A 21,738-nucleotide genomic window follows, 5' to 3' on the forward strand; every position below is an offset into this window, starting at 1 on the left:
GCCAAAAATTATTTATCAACCAAAATAAAGCGAAGCCAAAATATGAATTACATTTTCCCTAAAATATTTGTGTGCCAAAATAAATATCTTACCAGTGTGGGTTCTTCTATGTCGTTGTAGTTCATCAGATCTGGTAAACCTTTTCCCGCAAAAAAGCCAATTACAGACAAATGGTCTCTCTCCTGTGTGCCATCTTAGATGAGCTCGTAGGTGAGACGTTTTACCATACACTTTGTTACATCCAGGTATGTGGCAAATGTGTTGTTTCTTCTTGCCAGTCTCGCTGTTGTTCCTGTAAATTTTGAATAGTTATCGAGTTAGAATTTTGAGTAAGTTTTTACCAAGAAACAGAGAGGTAGAAACTTGGTTAGACTGAACAAATTATCATTGTTGGTGCTCTCAGTGGAGTTGTGTGGATTAAAGAGAATCATTCTGGACCGCCATTTTCTATAGCTCGGCCAAACAACTGCATTTTACACCTATATTTAAATCCTAATCAAAAGTGGGCCTTTTGAAGTGCGCCCTCTATGCCAATTTGATGCACATGTGCATTATGTAAAATAGGCGATACACTTATTTCATGTGGCGGACAACCCTGTTACTCACCTTCCCTCTCCATCTCTACAGTTGGGGCAACTACATGCAACACGGCGCAATCTCTTCCCTGGCTGTGGTTGCTGCTGCTGCTGCTGCTGTTGTTGTTGTTGCTGCTGCTGCTGCTGTTGCTGTTGTTGTTGTTGTTGCTGCTGCTGCTGCTGTTGGTGTATTTGTATATGTTGGTGGTTGATCTGTGTGGGACTTAGAGTACCGATATTGACTGGTGCTGCAGCTATGGTTGTAGCAACTGTAGCTGGAACCGCAGCTACCGATGCAGTAGGCAAGTGATTGGTTGCTATCGTTTGGATCGTTGGCTGGGCTGTTTGAAATTTAACCTGCTCAGTAATGTCTTGCGTCTGAATCGCTTGGCCTGCTAAGAGAAAAAGAGAGAGAGAATTATTAAAAGTTTAATTATTGATTGAAATTGTCGAACAATAAAACCTATGACGAGTATTTATGATGCACCTGTTTCATATAAAAAGGGATCACGACATGTATTGCTTCACCAAAGAATTTTGTGTTAATAACCATTAAATATACCAGTATTTTTTTTTTGCGATATTTGAGAACCACAGCAAAATGGCAGAGGAATAGGGCAAAAAAACTGACAATGCTTTGAATATGATAATGTTTCCAAATTGAATCAAAATTGACTAAGTTAAAAGATTTATGAAGTTTCAAATTTGACAATGTTTCAAAATGGACAGTTTTAAATTTGACAATGTTTAAAAATGGACACTTTTAAAGTTGACAAGGTTTCAAAATGGACAGTTTTAAATTTGACAATGTTTAAAAATGGACAGTTTTAAAGTTGACAAGGTTTCAAAATGGACAGTTTCAAAGTTGACAATGTTTCGAAACTGACAGTTTCAAAGTTGAATTTTTTTTCAAAATTGACAATGTTTCAAAATTGACAAACGTGTCAAAAGTAAAAATGTGTCAATATTGATGAAATGCCAATTTTGACATTTTTAAATTTGACAATGTTTCAAAACTAATAGTATCAATTTGACAATATGTCAAAATTGACGAAGTTTCAAATTCAGTTTGTTTATCCAAGTGAAAAATGCGTAATCAACCATGAAGTATATTTCACCAATTTCTCATTTTAACGACACCTCCCCACCAAAACGTCAACGGATACATAAATCTTCTTTTAAAGTGTTAATTTATTTCAATTTCATGCATATGATTATCTCCGTACTTTATATTGTAATCAAGTGTTTTGGAAAAGCTTCAAACCCCCAGATATCGTATATTTTATATAAATTGAGAATTGTGTTTACACGGGTTGAACTTGATTAGTTTCGTGTCCGCTACCCTAATCCCATTTTCCCAGTATCATATAATTATTCATCATTAGTACACTGTATATCTTTATATATTAATATTTCTGGAAATAAATAAAATTATTGATATCATTAAAATCTGAAATAATATGAAATCAGAAGACACTTTTCTGTCATTACCATACTAAACCCACAACATATACAATGTACACTGCTTTGTCGAGAGACTACGAAACATTTTATGAAAAAACATTACTTTTGGGGAAAATAGGTCTAATTTATCATTCTCAATTCATATTTTTATATCCAGACAAAAGATAAGATAAAGAATGGTAATAAATAACCACTCTCTTCCTTCTTCCGTTGTGTTTGGACAGCATAATTATTACAGAAGTTAATTATAATGGTGCGGTGAACGAGACGGCCTTAATGGCGCTACCAATTTTCCTCATCACTACATACTGTTATTAACGTTTTTTCTCTGTTTTATATATTAGTACTTGTCTACGGGCATAGGCTAACGACACTTCATATAAATCATCTTTAATCCATCAATTTTCAAATTATTATTAATCTGTGCTTTTACTTTTGTTATTAAAATATGACCACCTGGTAGAATGGCTTCTTGTGATTTATTTGTCTCTTTATTCCTACGAAATATTGAGTTTTGATCTCAAAAGCTTTTGTTCTCATTTTGTACAATACAAGACTTAATTACAGCTATGACAACAAATATGTATGTACATGCTCACAATCACACACACACACACACACACACATACATACATACAAAAATATATACATAAATACATACATACATACATACATACATACATACATACATACATACATACAAATACATACATACATACATACATACACACTGTACAAACACACACTCAAACACACACACACACACACACACACACACACACACACACACTCAGAATTGCGTTGATTTATTTTCATTTAGGTATATCTTCTAATTTACACTTGTTTGACCATATCATCATGTGATGGCCTATTGCCAAGTAATTCCACTTATATCAGCATACTAGTTTGGATCACTACTGATTTCTCCTCATTAACCCTTTCACCACCAGTACCCCATATATGGGGACGCGCTAAGGCGCCCACCAGTACCCCATATATGGGGACGGCAAAGTTCATTCACCCATGGTTCGCCTATCTCGCTGTTATGCCGTTAAACGGCAGCTATTGCTGCAAAACTTGCTGCCATAACTAGTTCCACACATGCGTATTAGCTATGTTTTGCTTGTCTGCCATTTTGAACACATGGAAGTGAACGGTTTAGAAATAGGACCGAAATGACGAGCGATCGTAATTTTTGTGTGCGTTTTTCGCTGACAAAATCAAATTTCAACATGGCGGAAGTAACCAACGGCTCTTATAACATCTCCTACGATGTCAATTTGTCAACCGTCCAAAGAAATTTCCACTGAATTTTACCAGAAATACATCGTTGAATATATGTAGTTGGTCGTGGGAACGGTACAAGCATCAGAAGTACCGCTAAGTTCGTGTTATCTCCCAACGGGGAATTTACGGGTGTCGTAGTGAAAGTCGGCAAAATGCGTAACTTGTTGACCCGTAGTCTGCGCCCATACTATCGTCTTGGGACCATTTTTTATCGATGTAAAGAATTAATTTGTTCATATTTCTTTGTGGTAATGTTCAATAATGAATAATACTCATACAAGTTCAATTTATACTGGTCAATGGTGGGTAGATTACGCACGATCTGACGATTTTCCGATCGGATTTTTAGCGTGCGTTTTTTTAGGAAAAATTCAAATTTCAACATGGCCGCAGCCAAAATCGTCTCCCCTAACATCGTTTACGATGTAAATAACGGTTCTGTTCATGAAAAATTCTGTTAAATTTCGACGTGGATGGCATTTTTGACTACAAGTAGGTGGCTGTATGAACTCAGTGTACTCTATGTAACCATCACGTTACAGCGACGTACGTTCAAAATGCTAGCTGCATATTTCCGTTGATCGGTGTGCATGTGGGCAAATACCACCACCTTGCCCATCCGATTTTGGCGCCGATACTATCGACTTATGGACATTTTTTACCGATTTAGAGAATAAATTCAGTGATAATTTTTTGCTGTCTTGTCAAATACTGAATTATATTTACAGAAGCTCACTTTCCAGATTGTCTTGAGGCGATGACTTCAGATATTTTAGTACACTTTCAATGCCAGTGGGGATGGACTGCAGCGTCATAAATGGATTATTGAGCCGTTAATTATTTTAATTCAAATTTAATACGACTGAAAATATCATTTTCTGCCAAATTTTCGCCAATTTTGACCATTGAACCAGTTTACAGAAGTTCTGTAAGAACTTAAATGTTGGCATTTTGAATTTTGTTTGTGACATAAATATTTTGTTTATTTGTGATGTCGATAAATAAACAACCTGTCTTTGTTTTATTAATATTTTATTACTTTAATCCATATTTCTGTTGTGTGTGTGATAGATGACTGTATGAATTTGCATCTATGATGTAGAAAATTTATTTTCCATTCAAATGATATCTTATTTTTAAAAAATAGGCAACTCTGAGTATTTTTATATCAGTTTGATTACATACCACTCACTCTCACATTATGTTAGTGAGGGGGCTGGTGGAGCACAAACAATCCCATGAGGCCAATGGTGGTGAAAGAGTTAAACTGAATAGCAGGGACGATGTATGAAGTCACGAATACGTGAATTAACACATAAGTGAGACACTGTGGACAATGACCACCTAAGCCCAATTAAAGCCGCATTTGACGGATATGATGTACTCAAAAGGCAATCATTTGACATGGCTTGATTTAGGTGTTGTTGGCATGTCACCCACTTTTTATTTAGAAGACCACAAGAAAAATGAAATGACACACACAGGAGATGACGCATACGAAAACACACAAAAACATACAAACACATGTACATATACACACCCACACCCACACACACACGCACACACACACACACACACACACACACACACACTTGCAAAAATAACACATCTGGAGAGTATTATCTATGCCATGACAGTTATACACACACACACACGTGCCCGCCCACGCGCACAAACACACACACACACACACACACACACACACACACACACACACACACACACACACACACACACACACATTTTTATTTCACATGTAAAGATGCATAAACCAACAATTTCTAAACTATCTAAAAATTTTACATGAAAGCTACATATTTCTTTACTTTTCGATTATGGATGACATGATAATGTATGTTGGTTGTTCAGTGATCAAAATCAGTAGGCTAAAAATCAAATTTTTTTCAATTTCTATGAATTTGTGAGAAAAACGCTGCAACACCACTGGTACTGCAAACTGTTCATCGTTATGACAATGACCCAGCAGTAGGCCACAGAAGAATAAAAGAACAAAACAAGCTAGGAAAAACCCATTCATAATATACATCATTAGCAACAGAATTCAAGCACTCTACAACCACACACGATTTTATCAAATAATGGCCCCCCAGATAAAATCTTTCCTTCCCTTTGTACAACGGTTAGGTCAATTACTCAATGATAGCCATGGTCATTATGATACAATGACAGAAAAGATGAGAAAATAGTCCAAAATAGTCCAGCAAAAGGTTTTTGTAATGGATATAAAAACAACAAGAAAAATCGACCAGGAACCTTTTAACAATATATATATATAGAGAGAGAGGCAGAAAAACTGACAAAAATTGTTACATAATATCACTCATACATAGTACAAATATGATTCAACCTCCTACGCATCCCTGCCATAAAAAAGTTGACCGTCATCACTACTGATTGTCTTTTCAAGACAACACTGCAATTAGCAGCGGCCATATTTGATTTGTCGTAAGATAGAAACATTCAAATACAAATTACAATTGGGTAGTCTAGTCTCTGATACGCTTTACGATCACTACAATTATCTCCACCATAGTGATCGCAGAGAGGGTCGACAGGTATAGGATCTAGAGCGCAAGGTGTGCGGCTTCCAGGACTAATAATTCAACGTCGAATAACCACTGTAATTCGGCTGCGTTTTTTGACCACAAAACACATCTATATCCACATACCAATATACATATTATCTATTACACAGAAAATGACTGCAAAAGTTCTTTATCCTTTCAAATTGACTAAATCCAAATTGACGCCAACGTGGACAACAAAACTGGAAGCAGCGCAGTAGGAGTATCTTGCGTAACCATAGCGATAGTGACAAGATGCTAATAATTCATTTATGAAATATTACGACTTTCAGCTTATGATAATGTAATACTGAAAATATGCGTCTACTGTTTAAGCTTAGTAGTATCTATTTATAACATTTGCCCTGAGGGCAACCTGACACTTCTTTTGAGAGCGAGAGAGACTCGCCTACCATTTGAACGTAAATGCCCTCCTTGTATCATAAAAATCTCTCAATAAATCCATACACTGTCACCATAAACCATCAAGCAATGTGTCCACTTTTCAATATATTAGCTTTCGGATTTTCAGTTACGGTAAGTTAAACAGTCAGTTGATGACAAGAGAACAGATTAGATAAATCTCCTAGGCAATTTAAAGATATATCTTCTGCTTAGTCGTAAAGACATTAGTGACTTACACAAGAAGGAGGCTGACAAATGGTGGACAAGGGGAGGGAGGGTAAGCTCCTCAAGTGTTCTCCCAGGATTTTCTTATATTGGATATTATCTAAAGGATTTTCAGTTAAACTGAACAGACAGTTGATGACAGATGACAGATTTGACAAATCTCTGCGCAAATTTAAAGATATATTGTCTCTGTAGTCATGAAGGTAAAACATAAGTTCCTTATATATACAATAACGAATAAGGGGGCTGACAAATGGTGAACATGGGTAAAAGGGGTGACAATTTGTGAACAAGAGAAATGGGGTGACAAATGGTGAACTAGGGTAAAGGGGGTTGACAAATCGTGAACATGGGAAAAGGGGGTGACAATTTGTGGACAAGAGAAATGGGGTGACAAAGGGTAAACAAAGGAAAAGGGGGTGACAATTTGTGGACAATGGAAAAGGGGTGACAAATGGTGAACAAGGGAAATGGGAGTGACAAATGGTGGAAAAGAAAAAGGGGGTGACAAGTTGTGGATGGAAAAGGGGTTGACAATTTGTGGACAATGGAAAAGGGGTTTCAAATGGTGAACAAGGGAAACGGGGATGACAAATGGTGGGAAAGGAAAAGGGGGTAACAATTTGCGGACAATGGAAAAGGGGTGACAAATGGTGAACAAGGGAAAAGGGGGTGACAAATGATAGCCAAGGGAATGAGGCTTAGCTTCTCATGTGTTCTTGCCATGATGTTCTCAGAACACATTTGCTAATTTACATATGAATACAATAATTTATGTTGATTAAATTTCTATTGCTTTGCTAACATGATAGGATGTGAGCCAATATCTTGCAAACTCTCGGGGGAAAAACTGTTCCTTCTAGCCAACACAGGTTTCAACATCCATGTGTATGTTTTTCCCTAACGTTTATAATTCCAATTAATTTATCACTGATTACTGTTGTAATGGTACTCCTCTTGGCATATAAAGGGTGTCAACATCCATACTAATGCTTTTCACCAACGTTTATCGTTCCAATTTCCAATTAATTCATTCCTGATCACTGCTAGAGCATCACTTCTCCTTGCCTATAAGGGTTTCAATATCCATATGTTCGTTTTTCTCCAACCTATATCGTTCTGGTTTCCAACTAATTCATTACTGATTACTATTTATTGACACCTAACATTTCATCCACTCTGCATGTGTTCAACAGCCTCCTTACGTCATTCGCCTCCTACACTTCCTCTTTACCTAGCTTACTGAAAAACATGTTTTATCACACAAAAAATAGACCTTTGTTGAAAAAAGGGCAGTGAAAACAATCACTCGGTATGAAAACAATAAATATTTAATCACACACTCAGTGCTAATTTCATGATGTGCATATATATATACAATTGATAAATCCGACAATTTTTGTTTTCAATATTTCCCAAATATATGAAATAATATATATTTTTACACGCATTATGTCCATTTTTTTGGAGTTGTTAAAACAAGCCCTGCAGCATACCATAAACCAAGATATTTCTCGCCACCAGAAAATTTCACATTTTTGCAGACTATAGCTAGTTCTCACTAATGACTAATTTTTTTAAAATTTAAATACCAGGCTGGTACCTTGTGTTCATGTACAAGAAAGCATTTCAGTCACAATTTACTTTTGTTTGTGTTGTCACACGAAAATAAGTCTAGCGAAAATTTCAAGGTTTACTATAATTAGAAAATCATGTGATACTCTGCAGTCTTGCTACCTAATACTGCAAACAGGTGAATTTTAAACAAATTTCAAATGTTCTGCCAAAACCTTGTGTGAAGACGGTTGAAGATGTTTTGGATGCGTGTATGTGATTTTTTTTTACCAGCCTCAGACTATTCAAGTACGGAGGGTTATTTTTTAATGTAAAAATATCTCAGCTCTATTAGTTGCATTTTTTACATATTAATTTCATAACAGCTTCAGATATCTTTTACTTTGGAACAGTAAACTAAAATTATGAAATTTTTCTGAGTGAAGTTGACAACACACCACAAAAATTCAGAGTGACAACAGACGGAGCAAGTACAGATGCTTGTTTGACATTTAAGAAGATTTTCCTTTTTAAATATTTCAACCGAATCATTTATATTTATTTTTTATTTTTAATTTCACAACATATTCTGGTATCTTCCTGCTGAATAATGGATGGAAAATGAACAAAATTTTCCATAAAGTTGATAACATCGTGAAACCACACATACAAAATACTGAAAACCAGAAAATGTTCGCTCAAGACTTATTTGCGCTTATTTTGCTGGAACTCAAACACACGAAGATAAGTAGTGACTAAAATGTCCTTTTGTACATGAACACAATGTACAAAAATGTATCTGTCTGGTAATAAGCAAACATTTATCTTTGAAAACTAGCTGAAGACTGTAAAATCGCAAAATTTTCAAGTATCGAAAATATCAAGGTTTAGAGAAACACAACACACACGAAAATAGCATGACGGCGTCATCATATTATGCGTTCACTGTCATTCGTTGTTTAGCTTATGGACCTGCCAACAAAGATGTCCCTTTACATCAAACATGCGTATACAATAGTGTACACAAACAACCCTAAATCAACCGTTCTGCTGTTCTATCAATGTATTTTCATCTCAAACCGAGAACCCTAAGTAGTAATAAATGGTGCAACGCTAAATTAATCCAGTGTGGAACACATAAATAACACATTACCAAAACTCAATGGATATATTTATAATCATGAAACAACTCCCAATATTTCATATCTGTGTATTACAGTTCATATCTGTCGTAATAAAAATGTCATATTTCATATGAAAAATAGTGCCTGCATTATACAGACGCAATATTTCTTAAACAAAGGGTACTAAATGCTTCAAAGAATGCTATTTTTGTGTCGGACGGACAGGGAAAAAAATGTTCTGAAATGTAATATAGACACAGCCCAATTCTGTAAATCAACTGTTGCCTGCCATCAGGTCTGTGTTTATAACCAACTCTCTTGGGAGTGCTTTAAAGATAAATCTCATTAGTTGGAAAACAGTATCATTATTTCATGGCAGTACCCATCCATCATCATCAAAGGTCAAAGGTCACATATTGACAATGCAAGCCAATATTTTCATTATAATTGCAATGGTTGTGTCGTATGGGGTGACAGTACCATTTTTGTCCCGTTTAATGGAAAATTATTTGCTTTACTAATAAATGGTTTTTAAACTCGCGATTTTTATGCCATCACTTGAACAAATTAGTCTTTGACCTGTTAATTTCAGACGATCTGTATTTATTTATAATTACCATACTTCAGACAGTGTATTTTCTGTAGAATAACACCATGTTAATAGTCGAGATCCGAAAAAAAACATAATTTTTTTGCTATTGTTACTGTATGCAGGAATTAATACACAAAGGGAAGCTTCTATTCATGATGAATATTGCGAGAAATAAATGCAACACAAAGAGCATCTTTTTCAGTTGTAACCTTGCAGAATAAACCTCTTTTTACTTCCAAACATGTGCTAAAGTATGTAAATAAACTTCCCGATTCTGAGGTTAAAATGCTGCTAAATGAATTCTAGCTAACATAGGGGGACTGTTAATGTCCACTGACCTTTCCCAAACTTTGGGTGTCCTGGCAAAAAGTGTTTACCAACTTTACGAGCCCAGCTCAAACCACTCTACTAAATTCCAGTGGCCTAGGGAGCTTTAAAAGGACACTGCCCTGACCTCTCTGTGACCCTGAATGTCAAAAGTGACAAACCTGGGGAGTTGTGAGAGAGTGCTTGGGGCGTAAATGCACAGAAGGGCGAAGATGCTTCTTGAGATCCTTTCTCTATATGCATGGAATTTTTGATTAGTCAATGTTTGGGATTCACTGACCTGTAAAATTCCATTGTTTGGGGAAGTGATTCATCACTATCAATCACATGGCCGTTCGACAGTCTCGTCTGTCATCGTTTTGTTGGCCGATTTGACCACATAAAAACTGAGCCTAGTATAATAGACAATGATTTAATATGGTCTGCTCCCAATAAAAATAACCTGTGTGTGTGTGTTTTTTTTCCATTTTCACTGCATGTACAGACTAGTACTACAATTTTTGTGAGTTTGGTACGAATTTGTTGAAAATGCATAAATATTAGCTTTGTCAAATCTAGTTGGTTTTTTGTTCAAATTTGCTGAAGACTGAAATCATGGCAAAAATGAATTTTCAGATAATATCGATACAGTCAAGTCTATAATAGTTGTTTCTGGACAAGAAGTGGCTTAAATGAAGGGGGAGGGGGTTCTGACAAAAGGAGTTGGCCTTTTGAGATGTGTGATCTAATTAGTGTTCATAAATGTAACAAATCTCTCGTACAAAGATTTTATATTACGACTACCAGATATGTTTTAAATATCCCAAAATTACCGCAAAACATCTCCCCGTTATTTCGTTTTTGCAATCTACGATTGTTGCAAAAAGGGTCGCTTAGTTTATGTTCATGTTCGAACACCAATGTAGTGGATGACATAAGAAGATGTAGTGAACATAATTTACCTACATTTGTACATTAAATTAACATTTTGAAGATTGCATGATACAATGATAGCTAACCATGACTGTAGCAATCGATTTCTCTCATTTTAAAACCATTTTGTTCTTTTTTTTTTCATTTTAGATGACTTAACTTATAAATCCTCCAGCTTGTTAGATTGTTGAATGACGTTGAAATATTTGTGATTTTTTTGCAGCGTACGACAGAACCTAAATTATTTCACTGCAGTCAATGTGACAACAATACTTTCCAAATATTGCCCCCAACATACCAGGAGCAGATAAAAAAGTCGATATTAGAGTAAACTTCCTTCAATACCCATTAATCACAGACAGGGCTGTGTTAGGTTATCAACACGTCTAACACTCCCGTCAGCTACTAAGCAGACCAGGCTTTGCAAAAATACATACTTGCACAAACAAAACAAAACAAAGTCACAGCATGTAGGAGGGAACAAAAGAACAAAGTGCTTTTAGAAACATAGCAGTATTTACAGTCGCTTATTTTGGAGCCGTGCTGCGTGAATTAAAAAACACAACAAACCACTAGCTGACAGTCAACAGACTCCGGGTCTAGTACCGCTGTGAAGTCACATAAGGCTCTTAGAAAGGTCCAGTCTGTCAGCCTTAAAATGAAGCCAATACAATCATACTCCTTTCTCTTTGCACACTACTGACATCGGCACAGCAGACAATAAATACCAAGATAGATGCTACCAAATTGAAATTACCATGCCGTTTTCAACAGAATATGCCCAGTTTGACATCACCTCCTTTCCTGCTTTTGAACGAAATTAATTTTATTAACAAAAAGCACAGTCCTGTCGATATTGTGACCTGTCCGTCATGTCTGAAGGGGAAATCCAACGATCCAATATTAACATTTTTAACGTACAGCACGTATGGACTTACTGTTGCCATAGTAAAGCTTGATCAATATCATAATGTTTGGAACTAATTTACTATAATAAATTGCGACAATATTTCTTGAACTATTAAGAAGTCATGACTACGTATATTGCCACCTGATACTTACGATACACATATGGTTCCATAAATTTCTGACATTGATACCTGTTTATTCAAGTCATTCCAAATCAATTTGACATCATCATCTGATATGCACTTCTGCGTACCAGTCACGTTTTTCGTTAGGGGTGGGAAGTAGGTAAAATATGAATGATTTCCCTGGACATGATTACCAGGGTTCTCTACCAGTTTTTCTCTTTATAGGGGAAGTACCATGTATTAGTCGGTAAAATCTACCCTAGCTCCCTGAATATTTTTTACCAATACCGGGGTTCCAACCAGTGTTTCTGTTTAAAGAAGTATTAGTTGGTAAACACCACCTGAGTTCCCTAGACATTTTACCAAGGTTCTCTACCAGTGTTTCTGTTTGTGTTTGGGCAAGTATTAGTTGGTGAAACATACCTGGGTTCCCTAGACATTTTACCAGGGTTCTCTACCAGTGTTTCTGTTTGGGGGCAGAATTAATAGGTTATATCTACTTGAGTTCCCGGACATTTTGACTAGGTTCCTTACCAGTAGCACTACGGTTGAGTGGGTAAAATCTCGCTGACTCTTGCAGTCTTTTTTACCACATTTTTCCACCACTGTTTTTTGTAAGTTTGAAGAGGAAGTAGGTAAAATCTACTACAGGTCACCATCACTCTATGATCAATTTTGTATGATTTGAAGTTATAATATTTTCTCTCTATGTTACTCTACTTTTGTGTCTAAAAGTACATTCCCAATTTCTGTGATTCTTTCCACTGATACAGTAATAATACACCCATACAAAACACAAATTTCAGTGCAAGAGTGGGCAATATCCTCTATGACATGCATGCTTTAATAAGATTTAGCATGAAAACAGGTTACAAAGAAAACCAATCGTTGACAACCATCCGGACTATATCCAAATATTCCTTGTGCCAATTAATTTTTCATCCCCGTTAATCCTAATCTGTAATATTTTGTATTCCGACACACGCCAACATTCTATCACATATTGTCGACACAATTGACAAAGTGCGATCATATTGTCACATGATACAAACATGGAAGTCAGTGAGTTAAAAATTCAACCATGGGTGTTGATGGCATAGTATGGTCTGCTGAGCATCACTGATTACACAGTGTATCACACCACACAACATCAACAATCAGGAACTTTATTTTCAAGGGTACATAAATTTTCATAAAATTTCAATGTTTATTCAAGGTGATAACTAGGTCAAATCCAGCGTTCTCCCTGTCTTTTTTTTCAAAGTGCTCCACCAAAAGTTCATTACATTGTACAAAACTCTATCCAACAATTGTCAATATTTTTGTCAACAGTGGCAAATAGGTAAAATCAACTGACGTATTTCATGTTTTTACTAAGGTTCTCTCCAAAAAAATGATGTTGCAAGATATAGAAATTTGAGCACACCTTCAAATCTTACTACTTTTTTCCTTTCTCTGTCAGTGTTACCAGGGTTCCAAAATCTGTAGCAGAAACGCTTGAAATGTATAGTCGTTACCAAACATTTCCTGTAAACACTTGAAATATGTAGGGATGCAATCATGTTTTTTGTACAGCCAGGGACAAGTTTTATACTTGAGATTTATTCACCTGGTGGCAACGCTTTGACAGGACTCATACAAGAACCAACACATCTATCTATAACCAAGATTGACACTGTAGCCTTCTCCCTTGAGAACTATCATGGCTGACACCAACATACCTGGGAATACCACTTTAGTAGCAACAGTCATTAGTCCTGTTAGGTTTCCAACATTTTGAGTGATACCAGAGTGGCATTGATGTCACGAAGAACCAACACTTTATTTTTGCATATTTTGTCACTTCAGGTCAGGACTGATTTTTGGGATTGCGATAAGAATGCTCAATCCTGACTGATAGTTTATGATACATACAGCTAGTATCATATGAGGTCACATTCGTAGCGCAACGTCTACCTGTGTCTTCATACTCCCCCCCCCGCACTACACTGTAATTTTCTGAGTACATCATAAACTTTCATATTTCACTCGATATTCTGCTCTCAGCTAAACAAAGTTTTTAAAAATAAATCAACATCAGTGATAAATTCTAAATTAATCTCAACATAATTTTAAAACATATTTGTAACAAACTTCTGTTAGTAACCGACATATTACAAAACTCATATTTATGCAATTTTGTATTATTGCAGATTTCACAATACAAACATTATTACATAAACATTTCAAAAAAATTCTGTTTTTTAAAAGTACAGCTGTGACTGTAACAAATATAGAAGGAAAGTAGTCCGTTTAAATTGTACGAATGCATTCGCAAATAATGATGAAGCAATTTATTGCAATCAATATGAGAACAATAAATATTTTACCGGTTAATTCATTGCTTGTGAAAGGAATGATTTGATAATGAAGCCATTAACGTGGGTCTTCTTCGAATTCGAGATGGAATTATGTGAATTAATTAATCGCATTCATCCATCTTAATTTGAATTTGAACTTGGCCATTGACACATCATCAATAAAACTGATTAGAAAATTACATTCATTTGCGACTAAATTGTGTTCTTGCAATTAGGATTCCATACTAATGTATCTTGTCACTTTGGAAGCTTAATCTTGTCGCATGACTTATACAACCATTGCTGGTGTGGCGTCAGAAAAAAACCCTTCCTGTTGGATTTAATAGATGGTTTCATCTCGAAGTTCAATGCTAAAAGCATAGTTAAGATTAGATTATGATTTGAGAGAAAAAACCTCATCGGATTTAATAGATTTCGCCTTGAAATTCAACATTAAAAGCCCAGTTTAGACATAAAAAATTTGTCAGATTTGATTGGCAAATGTCACCTTAAACTTCAATGTTAAAAGCCCTGTTGAGATATTGAAATCTAGGCATGAAAAATTGTCAGATTTGATGGAAAAATTTCATCGTTGAAAGCCAAGTTCAGACTAAGATTAAATTGGGTTTCAAAAACACTTATAAAGCTACATATTAGTCATGAACTAATGAAATGCAATGTAGTCCTTATGGTGCCAGATATAAAGTCAACAGTAATGCAAATAACCTGGTATGAATACTCTAGCCATTTTAACTCCAGTGAAGTTTACGTTTGAAATCTGGGAACGACAAAGGTTTCTCTGATACAGTTAGAAGAAGTCAGTCTTGAACAAATGAATGGTACTTATTCTGAGTCTGGGAGTGAATCATCGGCCTTTAAATACATTCAGTTAATCTTAGACCCATGTTCTGTGAACTGTACATCATACATTGTATGATATGTTGTTTCATTCTGCCCTCATTGGCCAAAATGGCTGATGGGGCATTTGAATCTTACATACTTAGTTCACATTCCAGTTCCCAAATTGAAGGCTCAAGTATTAGAGCTGAATTACTATAATTTTCTCATTAAATAATTTCCCATAAAAGAAGTCTCGAACAGAAGGGACTGAATTTCTATAATCTTTCCCTGAAATAATTTTCAAATAAATTAGCAGCTGGTTTCCTTTATAGTTATGTTCTATTGTTAAAAGGTTTCATGTTGCATGTATGTACATGTATGTATGTATGTATCATGTATGTATGTATGTATGTATGTATGTATGTATGTATGTATGTATGTATGTATGTATCATGTATGTATGTATGTATGTATGTATGTATGTATGTATGTATGTATGTATGTATGTATGTATGTATGTATGTATGTATGTATATATGTATGTACATGTATGTATGTATGTATGTACATGTATGTATGTATGTATGTATGTATGTATGTATGTATGTATGTGTGTGTGTTTGTGTGTGTTTGTATATATGTGTGAGTATCCATGTGTGCGTGCATGCATGTATATATGTGTAAATGTGTGTAGTGGGAGGTGGGGTTGTCCCTTTACAACAAATAATTCACAATAATGGAGTACAGTATGTCGTAAAGAAAGTATAATAACTGCATGATCACCGTTCATAGTAGAAGAGATCGATACATCATATTCGTGTCCAATTTATCATTCTAAGGTAACTACATTTTACTGTCTTATGATAATGTATGTCTATGTACAAAACTAGGGGATTTAACTATTGTCGTACAACAAGATCGTTAGCGAGAACTTCTCTTGTGTTTCTGATTATAGCCAAATGAAGTTAGCCAAGCATGGGAACATACTAGTGAATATCATATGATGACTGTGTTTACACTTTGTATGGCGTCTAATAGACAATACTGACATCACAACTGGCTTGTCAACGTTTTGTTATCTTTGTTGAAACGTGATGTTTGCGACACAAAGTGAGTCCCTCAACCATAATGAGCTGGACTAATTACGAAGTATGTCGGCTAACTCGAGGGAAAACTGTCCAACAAAATGCAAACAAAACTTTCCTTTTTATCTTTTCTGAAGAGAATTTTTAATGCAAAATTAAGCACCTGGATATCCAGCACACATTTTTTCCCATTTTTGTCATGAAATGTTTCATAAATTTTGTTTTTTTATTGTTCTGACAGTGACAAGAATTTTTACGTGAAATTAACAAATTACAGATTTTTTGTAGATATTTGTCATTTTACTGCTTTAAGGGTATTCACTACAGGGTTTACTATGGTTACCTATGCATAAATTTCTTTGTTGTGTTTAATGAAATATTTTTACTATTCTGGTACATGTTGTCCCCATACTCCACCCCCACCCCCAACCCAACCCCATGCCCTTTACCTTAACTGTTGAAAATCCATTATCAATATCACCGTTAAACCACTTGCCTCTTACCACTGCGGTTGGGGTTCGAACCCATTCAGGGTTTGATTAAATTTACCCAGCTGTGACTAAGAAGAGTGTCGTTCAGTTTGACTCTACTGAACAACGCCAGGTACTCTCGTTTCCTCCTGCATTAACACTGAACCCATGAGGGATGGCCCCCTCACTGGACTTCTTGGTAGACAAGTGTTTATATACTTAAAGAACTATTCAGTATAAATAAAGATTATTATTATTAGTAGTAATATTATTACAGAGAGGCCCGGTACTTGGTTTTGGTTTTTTGGTTTTTTTTAATAATAACAATGGTATAAAATTCTTGGTATTGTTTATGTACATGTAGCTTCCAATACATAAAAAAAAATTTTGGGGATACACAATGCGTACAGTAAATTGGGAGGGTGGGTTAGATTTTGTGTTAAAAATCCATTATCAGCACTATAATTTGATAAAGAAGGGGTAACTGGTAATATATATGCAGCTGCCCCTCTTCAAATCACTGCTTTAGATAGGACAGGGTACAAAAAGGTAGATTTTGGGGGTAGAGGCAAACACAAAGACTCCTTTACAGGTAGGTTTTTGTAACTTAGGGTCACAGTGCTCCATAACACATATACATATGTTTTTAGCTTTTTTTTTATAAAAACCGAACCAAATATCATAGAACAGAGTAAATCCTATTAGTCATGGTACAAATCCATAAATATACAACGTAATCCTGCTGCCATTTCAGAAGGATTCCTTTCACAAACCTGTGCTTTCACAAACCATACATCACTTGTTTGGGGAATATAATTTAGTGAATTTCAGTTAGCACACAATAGTTGATACATTATCCTGACAAAAAAAAAACCTTTCGTGATGGGTTATTTTTAGATGCATGCGACCAAAAATAACCCCTCTCAATTATATTCAAGTTCTTCATACATATTCAGTGCTTTTATAGGAGCAATAAAATGAACTGAATTTTTAAATACATGATTGTTCAGTTATTTGTTAAAATGGCCATATGGATGAGGATTGGGTATTTATTTTGGATTTTTAATTTATAAAACAATTTTATCATGGCTTCCTACTTGAAAAATCAATGTGAAACATATCCCAAGTACTTGTTTGTAACTCAATATATTGAAAATGATTAATAAATGTGTAAAAATGTTTGTTATTGTGCATACGATAACAAACTTCTCACACCTTTTTTTTTAGCTTTTTGCAATATTTTGAGTTACAAACACAGACTTGGTGTATGTCGTTTCACATTGGTTTTTCAAGTAGGACGCCATGATAAAATTGTTTTATAAATTAAAAAATCCAAAATAAATACTTATTTCTTGTCCAAATGGCCACTTTAATATTTTAAGTTGCATAAAGTTCCCAATACAATCTACCATAATTTTGTTTAGGAAGCTTGGTGAACTTACTGCAGAACCCCGAAAGATTTTATCTGCTTGCCACGATAACACTATGTACGGTGAGTGTACCGATATATGGAGTCATGATGGGTGAATGGTTAGCGTGACCGGCTTGGAATCTACAGGTTGCAGGTTCGAGCCCCGTCGCTGCCTGCTGTTTGTTTCTGAGTGGCTAAAGTCCTTGGGCAAGATTTGAACCACGACTGTGCCTCAGTCAACCCAGCTGTATAACTGGGGACCTGGTAGGATGTAGGTTGCAATGTGAAGGCTTTAATCCTATGCGCTTAAATGGCTGCAATGGATTGTATGCTCCCCGGGGAGTTGAGGAAGACTAAAAGGGCCGTTGTGCTGTTCTGATCCGAGCCAGGGGTAATAATTGTAAAGCGCTTTGAGCACGGAGTGGGAAAGCGCTATATAAGAAACCAACATTATTATTATTATTATTATACTGTAATACACACTAAAACTTGTTACAAATAGTATAACCCCCCCCCCCCATTCCTTCAGAAAAACGCTAAATGTACGACAGTATCCAAATAAACCACATTTCCCCATTTCTGCCACTTGAGTACAAACACACTAATCTTTTAACAAACTGCCATATCTCTTCTTATAAAGGTTTGAAAAACCCGCAACATAAAGAACCGATTCTCAACATAATTTTTACTCTATTAGCATGATTGCCATTTCTTCAACCGAGTAATTAAAAAAAAAACGGGATCAAAAAGTAGGCAGACAACAGGTACAACTGAAGGATTATTGTGCATTATAAACAAGAGTTGCTGGTCAAAATGGCATAGTTCATTCACCAAATGGACACTGCTTTGTGGCGGCCAATTGTTGTCTTTCCGTTAACGATGAGATAAGTAGCGTAATTATATCAATTAGTCCAATTACACGCAGATTAGCTCAAGAAGACGTCCATATTAACTGAAAATTAGCAATTGTAGCGAACAGTACATTCACGGCTATTAGTCATCGTGACAAAAAGAACACTGCACGCTTCAAGAAATGAAAATGGCTTAATGTCACCAGATTTGAAATTCCTTATCTGCAGATAAACCAACTTGAATTTCTCTTTACACCAACTTGAAATTCAGTTCATCTGCAAAAGAACTTGAATTTCGGTCATCTCCGTATGCGTGACATCTCCGTTCAAATGGCATAAATTAAAGATCACAGAGTAACATAAAGACAGAATAATTATATCCCGATAATAAAATGCCTACCCTTAGGGTCTCAATCCAAAACAGAACATGCTTTATTCATTTATTTTTTTTAAAAATCAATACACTGCCGGAAATGCGAGTCCATCTACGCTATCACTGCAGGCAAAGAAAGGGTATGGTTATGTACATTTCAGGTATCTGTTAAACTACTGTGTAAAAAAAAAAAAAAAATTAGGAAAAAAGCTAATCTGTTTCTGACAAAAATTTAGTATTCTCAAATTTTGTGTGGCTTATTATTTTGTTCAGTTTTTTTTTTTTCTAATCTCGCCATCAAAATTCAACAGTAATAATTTCATTTAGTTATTCAGATTATGATTAAATTCTTCCTGATAAAGATAAACTCAAACTCACGAAATGAAAATCGGATTTAAAGACCGATTTCAAAGATTACACATTACAGTAAATGTCTTTACTAGATTCCATACGTTCCAAAACTAGACTTCACAACATTACTTTTGTTATCAAATTATACAATAAACTCAAACACATGAAATGAAAATCTCAATTTGGCACTGATTACAGACATATATACCTTCAAAAGGTGTGTTACAGATAGTAGACACTATCAAAATTGTATGTTCTCATAAAAACAGACTTCACAACATTACTCTGTGTGCACAGTAAAATTAAGGAAACGGAAAAACAAATCACAGGGGTCAACGTTGAAATTTTTGCAACTGACAACAAAATTACCTCAAACAGCGCAAAAATTTGTCAATTTATACAATGCTTGTAATATTTTTGTTGTGATTGGCAATTTATTTTTATTTTAAAAGCCCACATATTGAATATAAATACAATATAAAGGAATGCAGTAAATGTTGTTTCATACGCATGCATAATTTTTTGTTCAAAAATTTCACTTAAACTTTAAAGTAACGACGACCAAACTGACAACTTCACAGAAATTTCCAACTCTACTGTAAATTTTTCGACATTACAAATACTGTTGCTTAAATAGATTCAATAATATTCTGTTTTGGCACAAGGTTCTTGTAATTTATGTAAAGCTTTCTAGAAATCAATATTCAAACAAATTTTCACTGTTTTGACTGAGGCAAATGAAACATTATAACATGTAGGGAATCAACAGATTAAATATTAAATCAACAAACAAGTCAATGTTATGCAAAGATTTAGGAAAGGGAGGGGGGGGGGGGATGGAAATCTGACAAACTTGCACACATACATATACCATGTACCATAATTTTAGTGGTGAACCCTGGTAACAGAGGGAAAAGCAGATAAAATTTGCACATATTTCCATACCTTGTACCATAATTTTGATGGAGGAACCCCAGTCTGGTAATGACTTGAATAGATTTCAATACCTTTGTACAATAACTATGGAAAGGAAAACTTGCAAAATACCTTGGGAACACAAGTAAATTTCACCTACTTACCACCTTTAACAAAAACACTGAACTAGCATTGTAGAATTCTGACAGCAATGTACATCAAATTTCTATTCTTTTCCTAACAATACACACATCACATCATCCACGATGCATTCAGAAGTCTTCCTCCGGTATTGGAAAAGGTGTCAACAACTTCAATGATGACTCTTTGCAATATTAATGACCCCCTATTTACTGGGGTATTGGATATTACCCATCAAAAGTATACCTGTGTTACACATGTCATCCGTTTTTCACACATCATCGATGCATTCTCCCCCAATCACCTTATTTCGACAAAAAGAAACAATTTCATGAATAACCTGGAGGTGTATATTACGAGTCCTTTAAAGCCTTCCTTTGCTCAGCTTATATACAGATTCAAAGATTCATTTAGTATCGTCACAACGGTTCCTACGCTATCTGCACACCTATTATGCCGTTTTGTATAAATTATCAAAACCGAGTTGTCTCCAGATACAAATTCGTCACAAGTCCGACAGTTTGACGCAAGTCTCAAAAGACAACAATAATCTATAATTCAGATATTTTCCAGGCAAAAATTCATCCCTCACGGCACCAAGCAATCAAAATCAAACACAAATATTAAATAGTTATCTCTCATCAGCTACATAAACTCTGAAATAATCAATACAGACAAAAAAATGTGACCTGTGTCTTCCATATACATTAACTGTAGCTAAATGAGTATTATTTTTCCGATCAGAATACCAATAATTTGACATTATGCATATCACTCAGCAGTCTACCTGTAGTAATAAGTTGAAATTACGTTTCATTGGGGTGCTCATTTTTGGGTTTGGACCCAAAACTCAATTTGATTGGATATATTGTACCATA

The 21,738-nt window shown here is 35.2% G+C and overlaps 1 protein-coding gene across 3 annotated transcripts in view; it reads right to left on the reverse strand.

The window, feature by feature from the left end:
* The window catches only part of LOC144450495 (transcription factor Sp3-like), a 45,175-nt gene that overhangs the window by 6,374 nt on the left and 17,063 nt on the right, over nt 1-21,738 (reverse strand). The window contains exons 3-5 of one of the 3 annotated variants that reach the window (XM_078141132.1): nt 776-970; nt 607-697; nt 93-292 (exon numbers count right to left, since the gene is read on the reverse strand). In XM_078141132.1, coding sequence (XP_077997258.1) covers nt 93-292; nt 607-697; nt 776-970 — 486 coding nt within the window. Of the gene's footprint in view, nt 1-92; nt 293-606; nt 971-21,738 lie in introns of all 3 variants that reach the window. The other 2 variants (XM_078141131.1, XM_078141130.1) reach the window with 2 other exon arrangements.

This window comes from Glandiceps talaboti, chromosome 20 (genome assembly GCF_964340395.1).
Source record: "Glandiceps talaboti chromosome 20, keGlaTala1.1, whole genome shotgun sequence".
NCBI classification, from domain to species: Eukaryota; Metazoa; Hemichordata; class Enteropneusta; family Spengelidae; genus Glandiceps; species Glandiceps talaboti.